This window comes from Canis lupus, chromosome 32 (genome assembly GCF_003254725.2).
Source record: "Canis lupus dingo isolate Sandy chromosome 32, ASM325472v2, whole genome shotgun sequence".
Classification (NCBI taxonomy): Eukaryota; Metazoa; Chordata; class Mammalia; order Carnivora; family Canidae; genus Canis; species Canis lupus.
Window position 1 is genome coordinate 29703908 of NC_064274.1, and position 16222 is coordinate 29720129.

General features: G+C 39.8%; 1 protein-coding gene across 2 annotated transcripts in view; it reads left to right on the top strand.

Moving 5' to 3' along the window:
- The first annotated feature begins 49 nt into the window (after window positions 1–49).
- Window positions 50–16222, top strand: part of SEC24B (SEC24 homolog B, COPII coat complex component) — a 94851-nt gene continuing 78678 nt past the window's right edge. For both annotated transcript variants that reach the window (XM_025465896.3, XM_025465897.3), the window contains exon 1: window positions 50–238. In XM_025465896.3, coding sequence (XP_025321681.1) covers window positions 112–238 — 127 coding nt within the window. In that variant the 5' untranslated portion in view covers window positions 50–111. The remainder of the gene's footprint in view (window positions 239–16222) is intronic.

The following is a 16222-nucleotide window of genomic DNA, read 5'->3' on the forward strand; positions in this document are numbered from 1 at the left end:
CCTTCCTCTTCCTTTCGCCTCTCGGGCCCCGCCTTCCCTTCCCTCCGCCCACCTCCCCGGAGCGGAGCCGCCGCCGCCGCCGCCGCCGCCGCCGCCGCCAGCAGCGCCGTCATGTCGGCCCCCGCCGAGTCCCCTCATCCGGCCGCCAGCGCCCGGATCCCGCCCAAGCTTGGCGGGGCCAGCGCCTCAGGAGCCGCGGCGCCCGCAGGCCCGGGCCCGGCGCCGCACCAGCAGAACGGTGAGGCGGGCGGCCCCGGCAGAGCGCGGCGCGGGGCCTAGCGCGGCGGGCAGCCTGGCGCTGGCGCTCAGGACCCGCCGGGCCGGGCCGGGGGGTGGGGCGTTGGGGCGGGGGCTGCCGGGTTGGGGGCGCCGGGCGGAGGCCGCGGGCGGAGGCCGCGCCGAGGGGGGCCGGGCTGCGAGGGGGGGCCGCGGGCCGCGGGGGAGGGGGAGGGGGAGGGGGAGGGGGAGGGGCGCCCTGGCGCGGAGGCGGGGGCCGACCCGGGGAAGCCGGGGCCGGGGCTGCTTACGTAACGTGACCCTGGGCCCGAAAGCGCCGGGGGTTAGCCGGAGGCGGCAAAGGCGGGGCCCGGCCTCCGAGGAGAGGTCCTCCAGCCCGGCCGGGGCGCCGGCGAGTTGCCCCGGGCGACCCTGTCGCCGGCGAGAAGCCGAGGCCGCGCGGAGTGCGCGGTCCGGGGAAGGCTGCTGTGGCCCTCGGGCTGCGGGGCTGCCGCCCTTCCCCGTCGCAGCAGAATTGCTTTGATTTCTGCGGCCCTGCGAGCACGTGGCCTTGAAGGGAACTTAAGTGAGCGCTCAAGTTTGTAGACAAAAGGGTGTAAATATGCAACATGAAGTGTGACCGTAACCCTGACCCAGTTCGGCCTGCGAGACCTGTCATTGCAGCTGCGGCGGCTGCTCTAGCGTTTGGAAGTTTGCTTGGTCGCGTTGCAAAGGGAGCAGGTGTCAAACGGCTTTATTTAAACGAATACCTTTAGATCTGGGTGTCTTTCCCCCCCCCCCCACCCCCCCTCAGCTTCACTTTTGAAATACAAAAGCGAGCCGGAGTTGGCCCCGCGTCGGGGGAAGAAAAGGCCTTGATGCCGGCAGCAGCCTGTCGACTTGAAAGCCGCTTTCATGCTAAGGTCGTAGGCTTTCAGAATGCAGGAGGTTCAAGTGAAAAATGATCATTTCTAGGCCATTTATGACCTCATCTTGGGATCTGCATGTTTACGGATGGGGCCTGGGAAGGGGGAACTCAGGTTATAGTATCTTGGATGAGAACCCTCGCCAGTGATTGAATGCTTAAGAAAAATGCCCTGTGTGAGACAGCAGGACTACACTAGTACTTTTCAAACAATTGTTGAACTGACCTCTTTTATCCAGTTAATGAAAATTCACTGGGCTATATAAATCAGTTTAGCCAGTATGTGGTTTTGACAGCTGATACTTTTCAAACATGAAGTTTATCATAAGTTTATGCTGAGAATCAGAGGTTGAGTTTTTTGTTTTTTGTTTTTTTTTTTTCCCAAAAAGTGATATCTTAGGCATAATATACTTTGAATCAACCATAATGCTTTATTTCCAGGAGCCGTCGTTTCCTCTAATGGGTGTGAATGTGAACAGTGTTGTAGGCTTTGTGTTCCTGTCCCGAGCACACATTAAGATACTCTCTGAGCGGTTTTTGTCCTTGTAAACTTAATACAGATTGTCGTTTTCGTTTTGTTTTTAAACAGTTTTGTGAGCGAAGGAACTAGCACGTGATAATTTAAGAAGAGATTTCAAGCCTTTTGGAATATTGTAAACCCATGTTTAATAGTGTTCCAAGAAGTGTCTTTTTTTGATTTTCTGGGTATGCATTATTGTGTTAGTGAATGATTTTTAAAGTGGCAAATACTGGGCAGCCCTGGTGGCTTAGCGGTTTGGCGCCGCCCTCAACCCAGGGTATGATCCTGGAGACCCAGGATCGAGTCCCACATCGGGCTCCCAGTGTGGAGCCTGCTTCTCCCTCTGCCTGTGTCTCTCTGCCTCTCTCTCTCTCTCTCTCTCTCTCTCTGTGTGTGTGTGTCTCTTATGAATAAATAAATAAAATCTTAAAACAAAAAACCATGCCCTTCTTTATAAATAAAAATAAAAAAAAATAAAGTGGCAAATACTGATCTTACTTAGCCTTACAAATTTTGTGAAGGCTCAAGAAATGCCAGAATATCAGTTGTAATGAGGATATTAGATCTGTAAGAACATTAGAAGCCAAATTTAAGTGATGTTTGTTTCTACCGTTTATAAACATTAACATAATTCATTTCAGCATTTGTTGCATGTTTGCCATTCAGGTAATTAAGATTAGTCTAGTAGAAAAATAGAATTCCTGCCTTTCTCCTAAATTCACCTGTATTTTATTGACATTCCAGTTGCTTCTGACCTTGAGGGATTTGATGGGTAACAATAAGAGGACAAGAATATCTTGAGACAGAGATTTATAGCATGAACAAAAGTCTCAAAATTGTGAAAGTGCAGGCATGTTTAGAAACTAAGCTGTCAAGAGGCAAGAAGTGTGCTGGGTAATAGGGAGAACCCAAGGCACAGAAGCTGTAAGGAATACTACTTAAAAAGGAGTCAGGTTGCAGAAAGGCCTTAAATGTCATTGTCAAGGAATTTGGAAATTAAGATAAAGAAATAGGCTAAGAGTAAATTTTACCAGTTCTCATCACAAGGGAAAAAAAATCTGTAACTATGTATGGTGACAGATGTTAACTAGACTTATTATAGTGATCATTTTTGTAATTTATACAAATATTGAGTCATTATGTTGTATACCGGAAACTAATAGAGCATATGTCAATTATACCTCAATTAAACAAAAAGGATAAAGAACTAGGGTGAAATTTTTTATTGTTTTTGTGGAAGGAAGTAGCTTAAGTAGAGAAGATCAAATCTATTTTTTTTTTTTAAGATTTCATTTATTTATTAGAGAGAGAGAGAGAGAGGCAGAGACACAGGCAGAGAGAGAAGCAGGCTCCATGCAGGGAGCCTGACATGGGACTCAATCCTGGGACTCCAGGATCATGCCCTGGGCTGAAGGCGGCTCTAAACCGCTAAGCGACTGGGGTGCCCCTTTTTTTTGTTTTGTTTTGTTTTGCTAATCTTAGAAAAAATTATGTTTTCTACATTGTATTGGCATTTATAATAAAGATTAAGCAGTCCTTGGGTATTGGTTTATTCTTTAGCCCTACATGAAATAGTTTGCCTTTTCATGTGTCTCAATGGAATTCCAGACATGGCAAAAAGAAACAAGTCAGAAGTGTGCATATGTAACATTACAGGAGACAGAATTGTTAAACTGAAATGGTATCTAGAGATCACTTATTTTAGTGGTTATCCAACATTTTAAAAAAACATTTATTTTTTTCCAAAGGAAATAGTGGATAGAGCACTGATGGAGAAATCAGAAAAAAAGCAGAGCTGTTACGGTTTAAATAGAGGTTCAGGGCAGCCCCAGTGGCGCAGCGGTTTAGCGCCTCCTGCAGCCCAGGGTATGATCCTGGAGACCCAGGATCGAGTCCCACATCGGGCTCCCTGCATGGAGCCTGCTTCTCCCTCTGCCTGTGTCTCTGCCTCTCTCTCTCTCTCTCTCTATGAATAAATAAATAAAATCTTTAAAAAAAAATAAAAAAAATAGAGGTTCAGGTGTTTTTGGAGTGCAGTCAGAAAAAACAGTTCACTTCTCAAATTTTATAGATCAAATCGAGATCTGGAAAGGTTAAGTGGGTATGTTTTTCACCAATTGCTGTGTAAACTTTGTGAGGATGGCAGATGTCTCTCTTGTCACTGATGTACATTCAAGTATTCATTAAACATTTGTTAATCAAGTCCAATTCAGTGTTCCTAATTCCAAGTCCAGTCTTCTTTCTATTAAGAGACTGTATGTAGAAAGTCTTTTTAGAGACTTTTTTTTTTTTTTTTTTTTGGAAAGGGTAGGGAATAGGCTGAAAACTGAGACTTCATGACTTCATTATCACTTTTGGTTTTTGGGTTTAACTGCTCATCTGCTTTTCCCCATTCATTTGAAGATACAGTTTGACTTCTTTGAGTCTATTACATAGTTCCCTTAAACTTCCTTTTGTGTACTTGTATTTCTCTACTTCAGTTTTTCACGAGCAGCATATGAGCTTTTAGAATTATTTGTATTTCCATATGAAGTGTTAGTTGACGATTTTTAAACTTTTACTCTGCCTTTTGAGAGTCTTTCCAAAGCCCAGTCCTCAAAAAAGGGAAGATTGGATGAAATAATATCCTGGCAATATGTTAATGTATTTCCAAAATTTCTCCCAATTGAAAGGGATTAATTTTAAAAGGTTTTTTTTTTTATAGGGGGGGCACTCTGATTTAACAGTAAACCACTGCTGCTTAATTCTACTTTTAGGAAGCTAATGGTACTCATTTTCTTTTTTTTTTTTTTTTTGTACTCATTTTCAAATGAAAATGTATTTTTCTTCCTTCCATATGCCTTTTCCAGGAATGATACTACTGACAGTTTTATCATTTTAGTTGCCAATAATGAGAGAAAGATGAGTTAGTAATAGGAATTATTGGGATCCATTATGGAGGATAGAAACATACCATCCACTCAGCAGTACTGTCTGGTCAGTTAAAGGAAACCCTTCAACTTTGAGAGCACATGCAAAATTTAAAAGGATAAAAATCTCCCCAGTGTGTCTGAATTAAGTTCCTTTTGATCAGAGCAGCGTCTGTGTCTCAGGTTTCTGGTCTTCCTTTATAGCTGAGCAGAAGCATCAGGTCCTCTGGTGAAGATATTGCCATGGTGTAATGTAACCATTTGGATGCATCATTTCCTTCTAAGCAGATTAATACCTTGAGAATCTTAAAAATCATTCCATATGGGATCCCTGGGTGGCGCAGCGGTTTGGCGCCTGCCTTTGGCCCAGGGCGCGATCCTGGAGACCCGGGATCGAATCCCACGTCGGGCTCCCGGTGCATGGAGCCTGCTTCTCCCTCTGCCTGTGTCTCTGCGCCTCTCTCTCTCTCTCTGTGACTATCATAAATAAATAAAAATTTAAAAAAATTTTTAAAAAAATCATTCCATATATAAACAAGTGTCTTTTATCTGGGCTTAAATTTTATTTTTCATTGCTGCATGTATTGTATTAGTTATTTTCAGTATCTTTTCATTCCCACTCCACCCTCCCCTCAGGTTTCTGAAATTATATGTGTAATAATTTTTGTAAACCCCATTCATTGCCACGGATTATAGTATTTCAACTAACTTCATCTTTCTAATTATCTATAAATCCTGAAGTATTAGAATCTTAAAGACATTGAAAGAGAACAGATTTTTGAGCCAGTCTTCAATGGACTTTCCTAGAAATGAGAGCATCTTCATAGTCAGCCCTGCATGTTAGAGCAAATCATGTTATATTCAGCCTTAGGGAAGCCACTATTTCCAATAGGCTGAGCATACCCAGAACTGTCAGAAGGTGTGGGCTAGTGAAAAGGTTGTCGGCTTTGATACAGTTCTGGGTTTTGTAGAGGTAATTACTTAACATCTCTGAGCTTCGGGGAATAACAATACCTTCCTTCTAGAATTGTTGAGAGAATTATACTAAATGAGTTACTATTTTTAAAGTACCTGGTGCTTAGCAAAATGAGATATTTAACAAAGGAGAGTCCCCTTCATTCCATCTCCTTCAGAACACCAACATCTAAATTCTTCAGTTGACGGAGACTATGTGAGTTTTCTTCCTTATATTCCCAGTGGCAGCAGGCAGTAGGCACTCAACTGAGTAAGTGACCTTGGCTTCATATTATTATTTTTGAAGACTGAACGGATCTATGTATGGCCAGTTCTCCCGATCCTTTCCTGTATTTAAGGCTCAATCACTGTTTCTTTTTATTATTTTCTTACACTGCCCAGCCCTTCATCTCTCCAACAGATAGATCTACTCTTGGAAGGTTCCCTCAAATAGCTCACCTACCTCAGCTAGCCAGCTTGTGGAAAGGTGGATTTAATTAGTTTTAGGTTTTCTAAAATTGTATGGTGAAAGCTGCTTGTAATAGGAACCAAGGAAAAGCAGGATAAAGTAGGGAGGTGAGAGGGAGTAGTAAAATGCCTCGCCTAGCCAGTGGCCAAGTCCTAACTTGCTTGTTTTTCCTAGTATTTCTGAGAAACACGTATTGTGAAATAAGCTTTGGAACCTGCGATGCCTGGCTTCACTATTTACCAACTATTTGAATTTGTCTGTAAAATGAGGATAGTGATACTTCACAGGACTGTTGTGAGAATCATATAAGATTATGTAGAGAAAAGCCAAGTACCTGAGTCATAGTAGGTTAAGTGGGATCGGTTTTCTTTTGGTCCCTCTACTGGTAACACTCATTACCATGGCAGCCAGAGAGAAGAACTAATGGACTAATGCAGTGAGGTTTCATCCAAATAGCTGCACAGTCTGAATCTGTTGGCTGTAGGCTCTGTCTGACTGGGACAGTTACTTTTATAGTTATTAGCCTTCCATTACAAAAGAATAATCCAGGGTATCCAGATGTGATTGGAATTCCTCTTTTTTTCTTTTCTTTTTTTTTTTTTTAGGATTTTTATATTTGAGAGAGAGAATGTATGTGATTGGGGGTGGGCAGAGGGAGAGAGAGAGAATCCTCAAGCAGACTCCCCACTGAGCAGGGAGTCTGATATAGGGCTCAATCCCAGGACCCTGAGATCATGACCTGAGCGGAAATCAAGAGTCAAGACACTCAACCAACTGAGCCGCCCAGATGCTCTAGAAATTCCTCATTTTTAAAAACACCAGGGTTTCCAATTGTAGATTTCTTAAGGAGTGTGGTGGTCATATACTTTTTATGCTTGTAAAAAATTTCTGTTTTAGCGACATTATTGATACTTTATTATCAGGGGCCCTATATCTAAAATAGTAATCTGTACTTTGCATACCAGTGACTGAATGGATACCAGCCTTGACATTAGAGCAGGGTTCTGTAAGCCTGTAACGTGCCAGGCATTAGTCTTTTAGTTGCTGGATCGTGAGGAGGTCTTAGAGGTCTGGGGCAAGGGAATAGCATTGTGCAGTATACCAGGGAAGCAGGGTCAGGGCTGTGTGACTATTCACCAACTGGTTCAGAAATATTTTAAAACTTTAACAAGAGTGATTGTTAAAATGCATATTGCCCTATTTCTTGGTAGTTCAGTGATGAATAAATTACATTCTTATATCTGATTCTGCCTCTCCAAGTTAGTTTGTGTCTCTGTAGAGGAGCTTGTACTTTGCTGACCTTGATGTTCTTCTTAAGATAATAATAGTAAAAAAAAAAAAAAACCTTTAATCTGACTTTTAAAAAAATATTGATATTTGATTCAGGAAAGGACTAATGAAGCAAATATTTTTGATATTAAAAATGTTAGTTCTCTGTCAAGGTAAAGAATGAGGAAATTCATTTATCTTAAAGAGAGCTTATGATTAATTTGGTTGTAAATGTATAGTGACTAAACATTCCATAAAATATTTACCTTGTAATTTGGATTTTCATGTCTGGTTTGCATACAGCAAGAATAGAATCAATTTTCCTTTGTTGGTAATTTAGTTTCTGGAAGGAGATTTATGACCCTGAGGCAGATACAGCCTTTGGGTAGACCTTGTGATAATTTAGTCTTGCCAGGAAGGGCATAGATGTTTATAGAAAACCAGAGGTGGGGCAGCCCGGGTTGCTTGGCAGTTTAGCACCGCCTTCAGCCTGGGGCATGATCCTGGAGACCCGGGATCGATTCCCACGTCAGGCTCCCTGTGAAGAGCCTGCTTCTCCCTTGCCTGTATCTCTGCCTCTCTCTCTCTGTCTCTCATGAACAAATAAGTAAAATCTTAAAAAAAAAAAAAAAAAAAAAGAAAGAAAGAAAGAAAAAGAAAACCAGAAGTGTATCTAGCTGATATGACATCAGTCAGGCTGACCAGCTAAGCACCTCCATTGAAAGGTATATAGCCTATTTATTAAAAATCTTTTGTTTACTTCTCAAGTCAGACTGGTACCAGTGAGTAGATAATGTGTTAGAATAATCTGTTTCCTATTTTTTACAGACATACCTCACTTGAAGCCAAGAATTTCGAAATGTTTCAGAGCCTGTATGAATATAGCCTGGATTTTTCTGTATTTCAGTGATTTGTTGATGGTCTTTTTATGAGTCACTACATTAAGCCACTTGGTGGATGCAGTAATCATATTACTTCATTGATTCTAAGACATTCTGTTTTTCACATTTTAATCTCTGAATTTGGTGAGATTTAGAAATTGGTTTTGCTGAAGTGGTAGAAGTTATGGTATAGTTGTATGAAAACCTGCCATTGGTGGTTGATGTGGTGAGCTGAATAATGGCCCCCTAATGTGTGTCCATCCTAATCTTTGAAACCTTTGCAGCTTTGACTGACTGTTGGGGATATTATCCTCAATCTAGGTGGGCCTGATATAATCACAACAGACCTGGTTGGAGAGAGTCAGGAAGAGTTAGCCAACAGACAAAGTAATGTGACCACAGAAGCAGAGGTGGGAGTAATGTGCTCTGAAGATGGAGAAAGGGGCTGGCCACTAGAAGCTGAAAAAAACAAGGAAGAGGATTCTCTTCTTGGAGCCTCAGAAGGAACCATCCCTGCCCATGACACTTTGACCTTAGCCCGGTGAACTGATTTTGGGCTTCTGACCTACAGAACTAGAAAATAGTAAATTTATGTTGTTTTAGGCCACTATGCTTGTGGTAATTTATTACAGTAGTAGGAGCTAATATGCCTGGTAAATTTAAAAAGCAGCAGCATTAAAACACCTTAGATGTAATGAAATACAGTATATTATTACTTTCGTTTTGTTTCAGATGATAGAGTAAAATGTGTAAAATGACACAAAAAGTTCAGATCTCTATATTTGTTCTTATACTAGGGTATAAATTGCTTTCAGTAGTGGAAGCTCTTAAAGTGTTGTTTAAGAGCTTCTTTTTACTTATCCTGTAGTCCGTGTTGATACATCGTGACAAGGGAAATGCCTGATGCAGAAATATTTGATGATTATTTACTAGGCTCCTTTTTTTCCCCAAAAAACTGTGGGAATGGTTTCTATAACCCAGGCACTATGCTAAGCTTTAGGAATATATTAAAGCTGAGAACAAACTAGACTCGTTTTTCACTTAGAGAATTTGCAATCAGACGATTACAATACCATGTGAAAAGTGCTATCATTGTGGTCCAAGATATTGTATATGCAACATTAAGTAGGCATTCACTTATAGGGTTAGCAGATGTTTTCTAGAAGAGCTAAACTGAGATCTGAAGAATGAGTAAGAATTGATTAGATAAAGGGAAAAGAGGGAATTTTTTGAAGGTTCCAGGTAGAGAAGAAGAGCTTGTGTGAAGGGTCAGAGGTGAACAAACATGGCTTGAGAAAAATTTGGTGTGGCCTAACTGTGTGTGGAATAGTGATTCTCAGCCTTTTCATAATCATGGCCGCCTTTGGGCTAAAATTTTAGTTGGTGGCATTTTTGAAGGAATTAAACTTTAGACTTTAGAATTTAATTTTTTTTAATGTATTTATTTTTTTAAGATTTTATTTTATTTTTTTTTTAATTTTTATTTATTTATGATAGTCACAGAGAGAGAGAGAGAGGCAGAGACACAGAGGGAGAAGCAGGCTCCATGCACCGGGAGCCCGACGTGGGATTCGATCTGGGGTCTCCAGGATCGCGCCCTGGGCCAAAGACAGACGCCAAACCGCTGCGCCACCCAGGGATCCCTAATTTTTTTTAAATTTAAAAAGCAGATTTCAGAAAAGTAGCATATTTATTTGATCCCCTTCAGAAGACTTTACAAGGCAACTTAACTGCTCTCACTAACCCCTTTGATGGCCTTTTGAGATAAAGCTCTAGCATATAGTCTTTCCTGATGTCGTGCTGTGGTTTCTTTGCTCTCTTCCTACAAGGTCATCATTCTGTGTCACTTTGACCTAACGATAGGCACCATTAGTTTAGCAAAATTACATTTTATTTACTGATCAAACTTAGGTAGACCCATGTGAATGGCTTATAGTATAGCAGTATATTAAGGCACACCTACCTGTTGAATATCGTTGTGAGGAGCGGTGAGCAATGAAGTAAGAGGGCCATCATGAAGGGCCTTTGTGTTCATTTTTTCTTTGCTGCTGTAACAAATTTACCAGAGATTGGTGGCTTAAAATAACATGAATTCATCATCCGTAGGTTAGAAGTCTAACAGGGCTGAAATCAAGGTGTCAGTAGGGCTGAATTCCCTCCTAGAGATTGTGGGAGAGTATCCATTTGCCTTTTCCCGCTTCCAGAGGCTGCCCACATTCCTTGAGTCATGGTCCCCTCTTTCTCTTCAAAGCCAGCAACCTCATCTCTGAGGATCTTGTGTAGTCCCATCTCCCTGACTCTCTGCTGCCTCCCTCTTCTACTTTTAAGGACTCTTGTGATTACATTGAGCTCACTTGGATAATCAAGGCTTTTCTCCCGATTTTAGGGTCACAGATTAACAATCCTAATACAATCTGCAACCTCAACTCCCTTTGCCATGTCACATATTATATTCATATGTTCTGGTGATGAGGACATGGACATTTGGGATGGGGGAGGGATTATTGTGCCTTCCATTGTTTTATAAACTATGTTAAAGCGTTTGAATTTTTTGTTGTTGGCAAGAAAAACTGTTAGAAAGTTTTAAATGAAGAAATAATCGGATTTGCTTTTTAGGAAAATCACTCTGGTTATGTGTGGTTCGGTCAGTTGTCTAAAAAATAGTGTCATACGGGGGCACCTGGGTGGCTCAGTTGGTTAAGTATCTACCTTCAGCTTAGGTCATGATCTCAGGGTCCTGGGATCGAGTCTCTAGTCGATGAGCTTCCCACTCAGGGGGAAGGAGTCTGCTTCCCTCGTTGCCCTCTGCCCCAGCTTGTGTGTGCACGCATTCTCTCTGTCTCTCTCTCTCCCTCCCTCCCTCCCTCAAATGAATAAATAAAATCTTTTAAAAATTGTGTCATACAATTTAATAAGTCATTGCCAGCACTTTTTTCCATTGATGTTTTAAAAACTTATTTTGCAATAATTTTAGATTTGCAGAAGTGATAAAGATAGTACAGAAAATTCATTGTTCTTCACTCAGCTTTCTCTAAAGTCTTATATCTTCTTATGTCTTAACATCTTACAAAACCATGGTATGTTTATCAGAGCTAAGAAATTAACATTACTGAAATGCCATTAGCTAAACTATACCATTTCCACCATTTTTTTTTTTCTGTTCCTGGATGTAGTCCAGGATATCATGTTGCATTTAGTTGTCATATCTCCTCTGATCTGTGACAGTTTCTTAGTCTTTCTGTTGGCTTTTTAGGACTTTGACAGGACCAGTTAGTTGTTTTGTAGACAGTTCCTCACTCTACTGATGCTTTCTCATGATTAGGCTGGGATGGGGTCTCAAGAATTTATTAATTTTTAGGAAGAATACCACAGAAGTGAAGTGCCCTTCTTATCACATCATATCAGGGATTATATGTATCACCTTGTTTATTCCTGGTCATGTTAACCTTGGGCATTTGATTTAAGGAATGTCTTAGCTCAGGCCTCTATGACAAAATACCATAGACTGGGTGGCTTAAACCATAGCCATTTATTTTCTCACAGTTTTAGGGTCCAGAAATCTTTGATCAGAGTGACAGCATGGTTGGTTCTGATGAAGACCCTGTTCCTGACTTGCAGATGACCATCTTCCTGCTATGTGCTTACATGGCTTTTTTACATGCACGAGGAGAAAGGATACTACATTCCATCATGAGGATTTTATGCTTGTGATCTAAACTAAGCCTAATTACTTCCCAAAGGCCCCACTTTAAACCATCAAATTAAGGGATAGAGCATCAACATGAGTTTGGAGGGAGATATTCAGTCTTTAACGGGCTGCCAAGTTCCTCCACTGCAAAATTAATATTCTTTTTCTACTCTATGTTAGGAGTAACTCCAGCCTGCATTTAACAGATAGGGAATTAAGAATTAAATTCCACCTTCTACAGTGAGATGGATAAAGTAATTTGTAGGCATATGCTAAAATCATCACAGTAATTCATAAATATTCTTGGGAAGATAATTTAATATCCTATTGCTTCTTAAAATTTCTTCCACTACTGGTAGCATTCCTCAGCGGCTCACACCTGCAGTCTTCTACTGTGGAATTCTAATGGTAATTTTCTCTTTCCCTCACTTCTACATTTCTTATTATTTGGAATTTTTCTGTAAGGAAGGCTTGCCCCTTTTTTCCCATTTTAAAATGTTTTCAGTTATTTTTATTATTGTGGACCCATGAATATTGACTTTTTTCTTTGGATTATAATCGAATACTATCATGATTTATATTTGTTACCCAAATTGTTACAGCTTCGGCCATTGGCTGCTCTTTCAGGTTGCCTCCTGTGTCTCTTTGCCGCCACCCTTTTGTCTTTTGACTGCTTCCTTACTTTCTGACACTACAGTATTTTGTCCTCCCCCTACCCCAGCATTAGAATCAGTCCTTTGTCCGAGAAGCCCTGGTTCCTTTTGTTGGGGCATGGTATTTAGAAACTGAGAACTGGGCCCTGGATGTGGTTGTAGCTACTGGAGTATCATTGCATTTAGGCTTTCTCAGTAGACAGAAGTTAGGAGATATGTATGTATGTACTAAATTATGTATGTGAACATCTTTGTAATTGTATCTACGTCTTTCCATCTGTATATATGTATTACCTAAAACATTCTTCAGTTAGGTTATCATGTATGTAATGCAGTTAGATTGATTTGTCAGTCTTCATTCTATCCTGGATTATCTTGACATCCTAGTTAATTTTTTCACAAAAATATAACTTGCTTTCATTCTTTGTAGTGTACAGCTCTATGGGTTTTGACAAATGGCATACAGTCAAGGATCTACCACCACAGTATCATATAGAACAGTTTTGTTACTACAAAAAGTGTCCTTAAGTAGTCCCCTTGTAACATCATCTCGTCCTCCACCAGCCCTGACAACTGTTTTGCTCTGCTTTCCATTTCTGTCAGTCTGCTTTTCCAGAATGTCATATAAACGGAACTATAAAATATGTAGTCTTTTGGATCTGGTTTCTCTCACTGAATTACATTCATCTATGCTCTTGCATGAATCAGTTTGTTCCCTCTTATTGCTCTGTACTATTCTATTGTGTGTGTGTACCAGGATTGTTTATCCTCTGTTGTTGAATATCTTGACTGTTTATTCTAGTTTTGGGTGATTGTGAATAAAGCTGCTGTAAACATTCATGTACTGGTTTTTGTGTCAATACGTTTTTTGGCTCACTTAGGTAAACGTGGGAGTAACACTGCTGGGTCAAATGGTAAATACAGTTGACTCTAAACGACACAGGTTGGATCCACTTATATGCAGATTTTTTTTTCGATAAATACAGTACATTACCATAAGTGTGTTCTCTTATGATTTTCTTAGTAACATTTTCTTTTTTTTCTTTTCATTTTCTTTTTTTATAGCTTACTTTATTGTAAGAATAAAGTGTATATACACAGAATACATTATGTATAGTAACATAAAAAATACGTGTTTGAGTTTATGTTATTGGTAAACCTTCCAGTCAACAGTAGACTATAGTAGTTAAGTTTTGGGGGGGAGTCAACATATACTCGGATTTTCAACTGTGCAGAAGGTTTGTGCCCTTAACTTCTGCATTGTTCAAGGGTCAACTGTATATATTTAACTTTACTAGAACTTGCCAAACTTTTCCAAGGTGGCAAAATAGTACGATTTTGCATTCCCTCCAGTAATGAATGAGAGTTCCTGTTGCACCACCTCTTTGCCAGCATTTGATGTTTTGAGATTTTTTGTTATTTTAATCATTCTAATGAATGGTAGCAATATCTCATGGTTTAATTTGCATTCCCTAATGACTAATGATGAGCATCTTTGTGTTTGTTTATTGCCATTCCTGTATCTTCATTGCTGGTTATATTTTCAGACCTTTTACCAATTTTTTGGTTAGGTTGTCTGTTTTCTTACTGTTGGGTTTTAAGAGTTCTTAAATTCTGGATACAAATGATCGGGCATGTGATTTGCAAATATTATTTTCTTGCCTGTTGCTTGTCTTATAATTCTCTTGGTGCTTTTTGTGGAGAAAGTTTTTAATTTGATAAAGTCTCTTCTTAGTGTTTTCTGTTCTTGATTATATTTACATATTCTTCTATATTTTCTTCTAGGTGTTTTTAAATTTTACATTTAGGTTTTACAATTTGACTTAACTTTTGCTTAAGACCTGAGACATGGGCAGCCAGGGTGGCCCAGCGGTTTAGCGCTGCCTTCAGCCCAGGGTGTGATCCTGGAGACCAGGGATCAAGTCCCACGTCGGGCTCCCAGCGTGGAGCCTGCTTCTCCTTCTGCCTGTGTCTCTGCCTCTCTTTGTGTGTCTCTCATGAATAAATAAATAAAAGCTTTAAAAAAAAAAGACCTGAGACATGTGTTGAGGTTCATTTTTTGAATATGGACTGTGGCAGCAGCATTTGTTGAAAAGATTCTTTCCTTCATTGAATTGGCTGACATCTTTGTCAAAAATCAGTTGGCTGTATTTTTGTGGCTCTATTTCTAGACTTTTTATTATGTTCTTTGTGTCTGTCCTTTCACTGGTGCCACACTTTCTTGATTATTGTAGCAGATAAAGCAGGCCTTGAAATTGGGTAGTATAGGGACACCTGGGTGGCTCAGCAGTTGAGCATCTGCCTTCAGCTAAGGGCGTGATCCAGGTCTGGGGATCAAGTCCCACATGGGGTTCCTTGTGGGGAGCCTGTTTCTCCCTCTGCCTCTCTGCCTCTCTCTGTGTCTCTCATAAATAAATAAAATCTTAGGGGGGGAGAAAGAAATTGCGTAGTATAAGACCCAACTGTTCTTTTTCAGAGTTTTTGTTTTTGAGATTTTGCCTTTCCATAGAAATTTTAGAATCAGCTTGTTGATACCTATAAATATGAATATTGGTATTTGGTATTTGCTATTGGTATTTGTATTGGGATTGCATTACAATTTAAAGATTGAAACTGAGATAGTTTGTATCTTCATACCAAGTCTTTTAGTCCACAAATATATCATTCCATTTATTTAACGAAATCCTTCATTTCTTTCATCAGTGTTGTGTAGTTTTTAGCATTTTAAGTACTTTTTTGTGATGTTATAAATAGTATTGTTCTAAAAAAAAAAATTTAAATCCTGTATGTTCATTATTGAGTTTGAAAAGTGCATTTGACTCTTACATATTGACCTTGTATCTTGTGACTGATAAATTCAATTATTAGTTCTAGGCTTTTCTTTTTTCTTTCTTTTTTTTTAATCCTGTCATTCTGTAAATATAGTTTTATATGATGGAAAGATATTCAAGTCAGGCTACATAAACAGATCTTTTTTTTTTTCATAAACAGATCATTTAATAATGTACATTATAATTCTACTTTTGTTTAAATTAGGTAAAACCAAAAGAAATTATTGGGTATCTATGCATCGGAATATTGATAGTTATCTCAGGTAATATGATTATGGATGATTTTTATCTGATAATTTCCTGTACCTCTTTTTGCAATGATTATATATAACATCTGTAATAAGAAAAATACTTAGAGTTATTTTTCAAAAATTTGACCATCCATGTCTGTAACTAGTTTCTTCTTTCCTCCATAGCCTTTGTCTCTCTCTACTTTAGAAGCATCAAAATACCAGCAGTCTTTCCTTTTTTTTTTTTAAGATTTTTTAAAAAATTTATTTATTCAGAGAGAGAGAGGCAGAGAGAAAAGCAGGCTCCATGCAGGGAGCCTTACCTGGGACTCCTCTCTGGTCTCCAGGATCACACCCGGGGCTGCAGGCGGCACTAAACTGCTGCGCCACCGGAGCTGCCCCCAGCAGTCTTTTCTTATATGCTGCAGAACCATTTGAATCCAAAGAAAGATGTGCATCTAAACTATCCCAGAAAGCCAGTTATTTTTCTTTCTTTCTTTTTTTTTTTTAAGAAATCGATAGCATTAATGAAATGTGGTAGTACCTCAAAATACTTTTATAATTAATGTTTCTAATGTCCAACTTAAATGTTTAGGCCTAGGTTGAAAGCCTTCCATACATACTGATATTCTCCTTTCTCTTTGTATTTTTCTGTATTATAATTGTATTCAACAGGA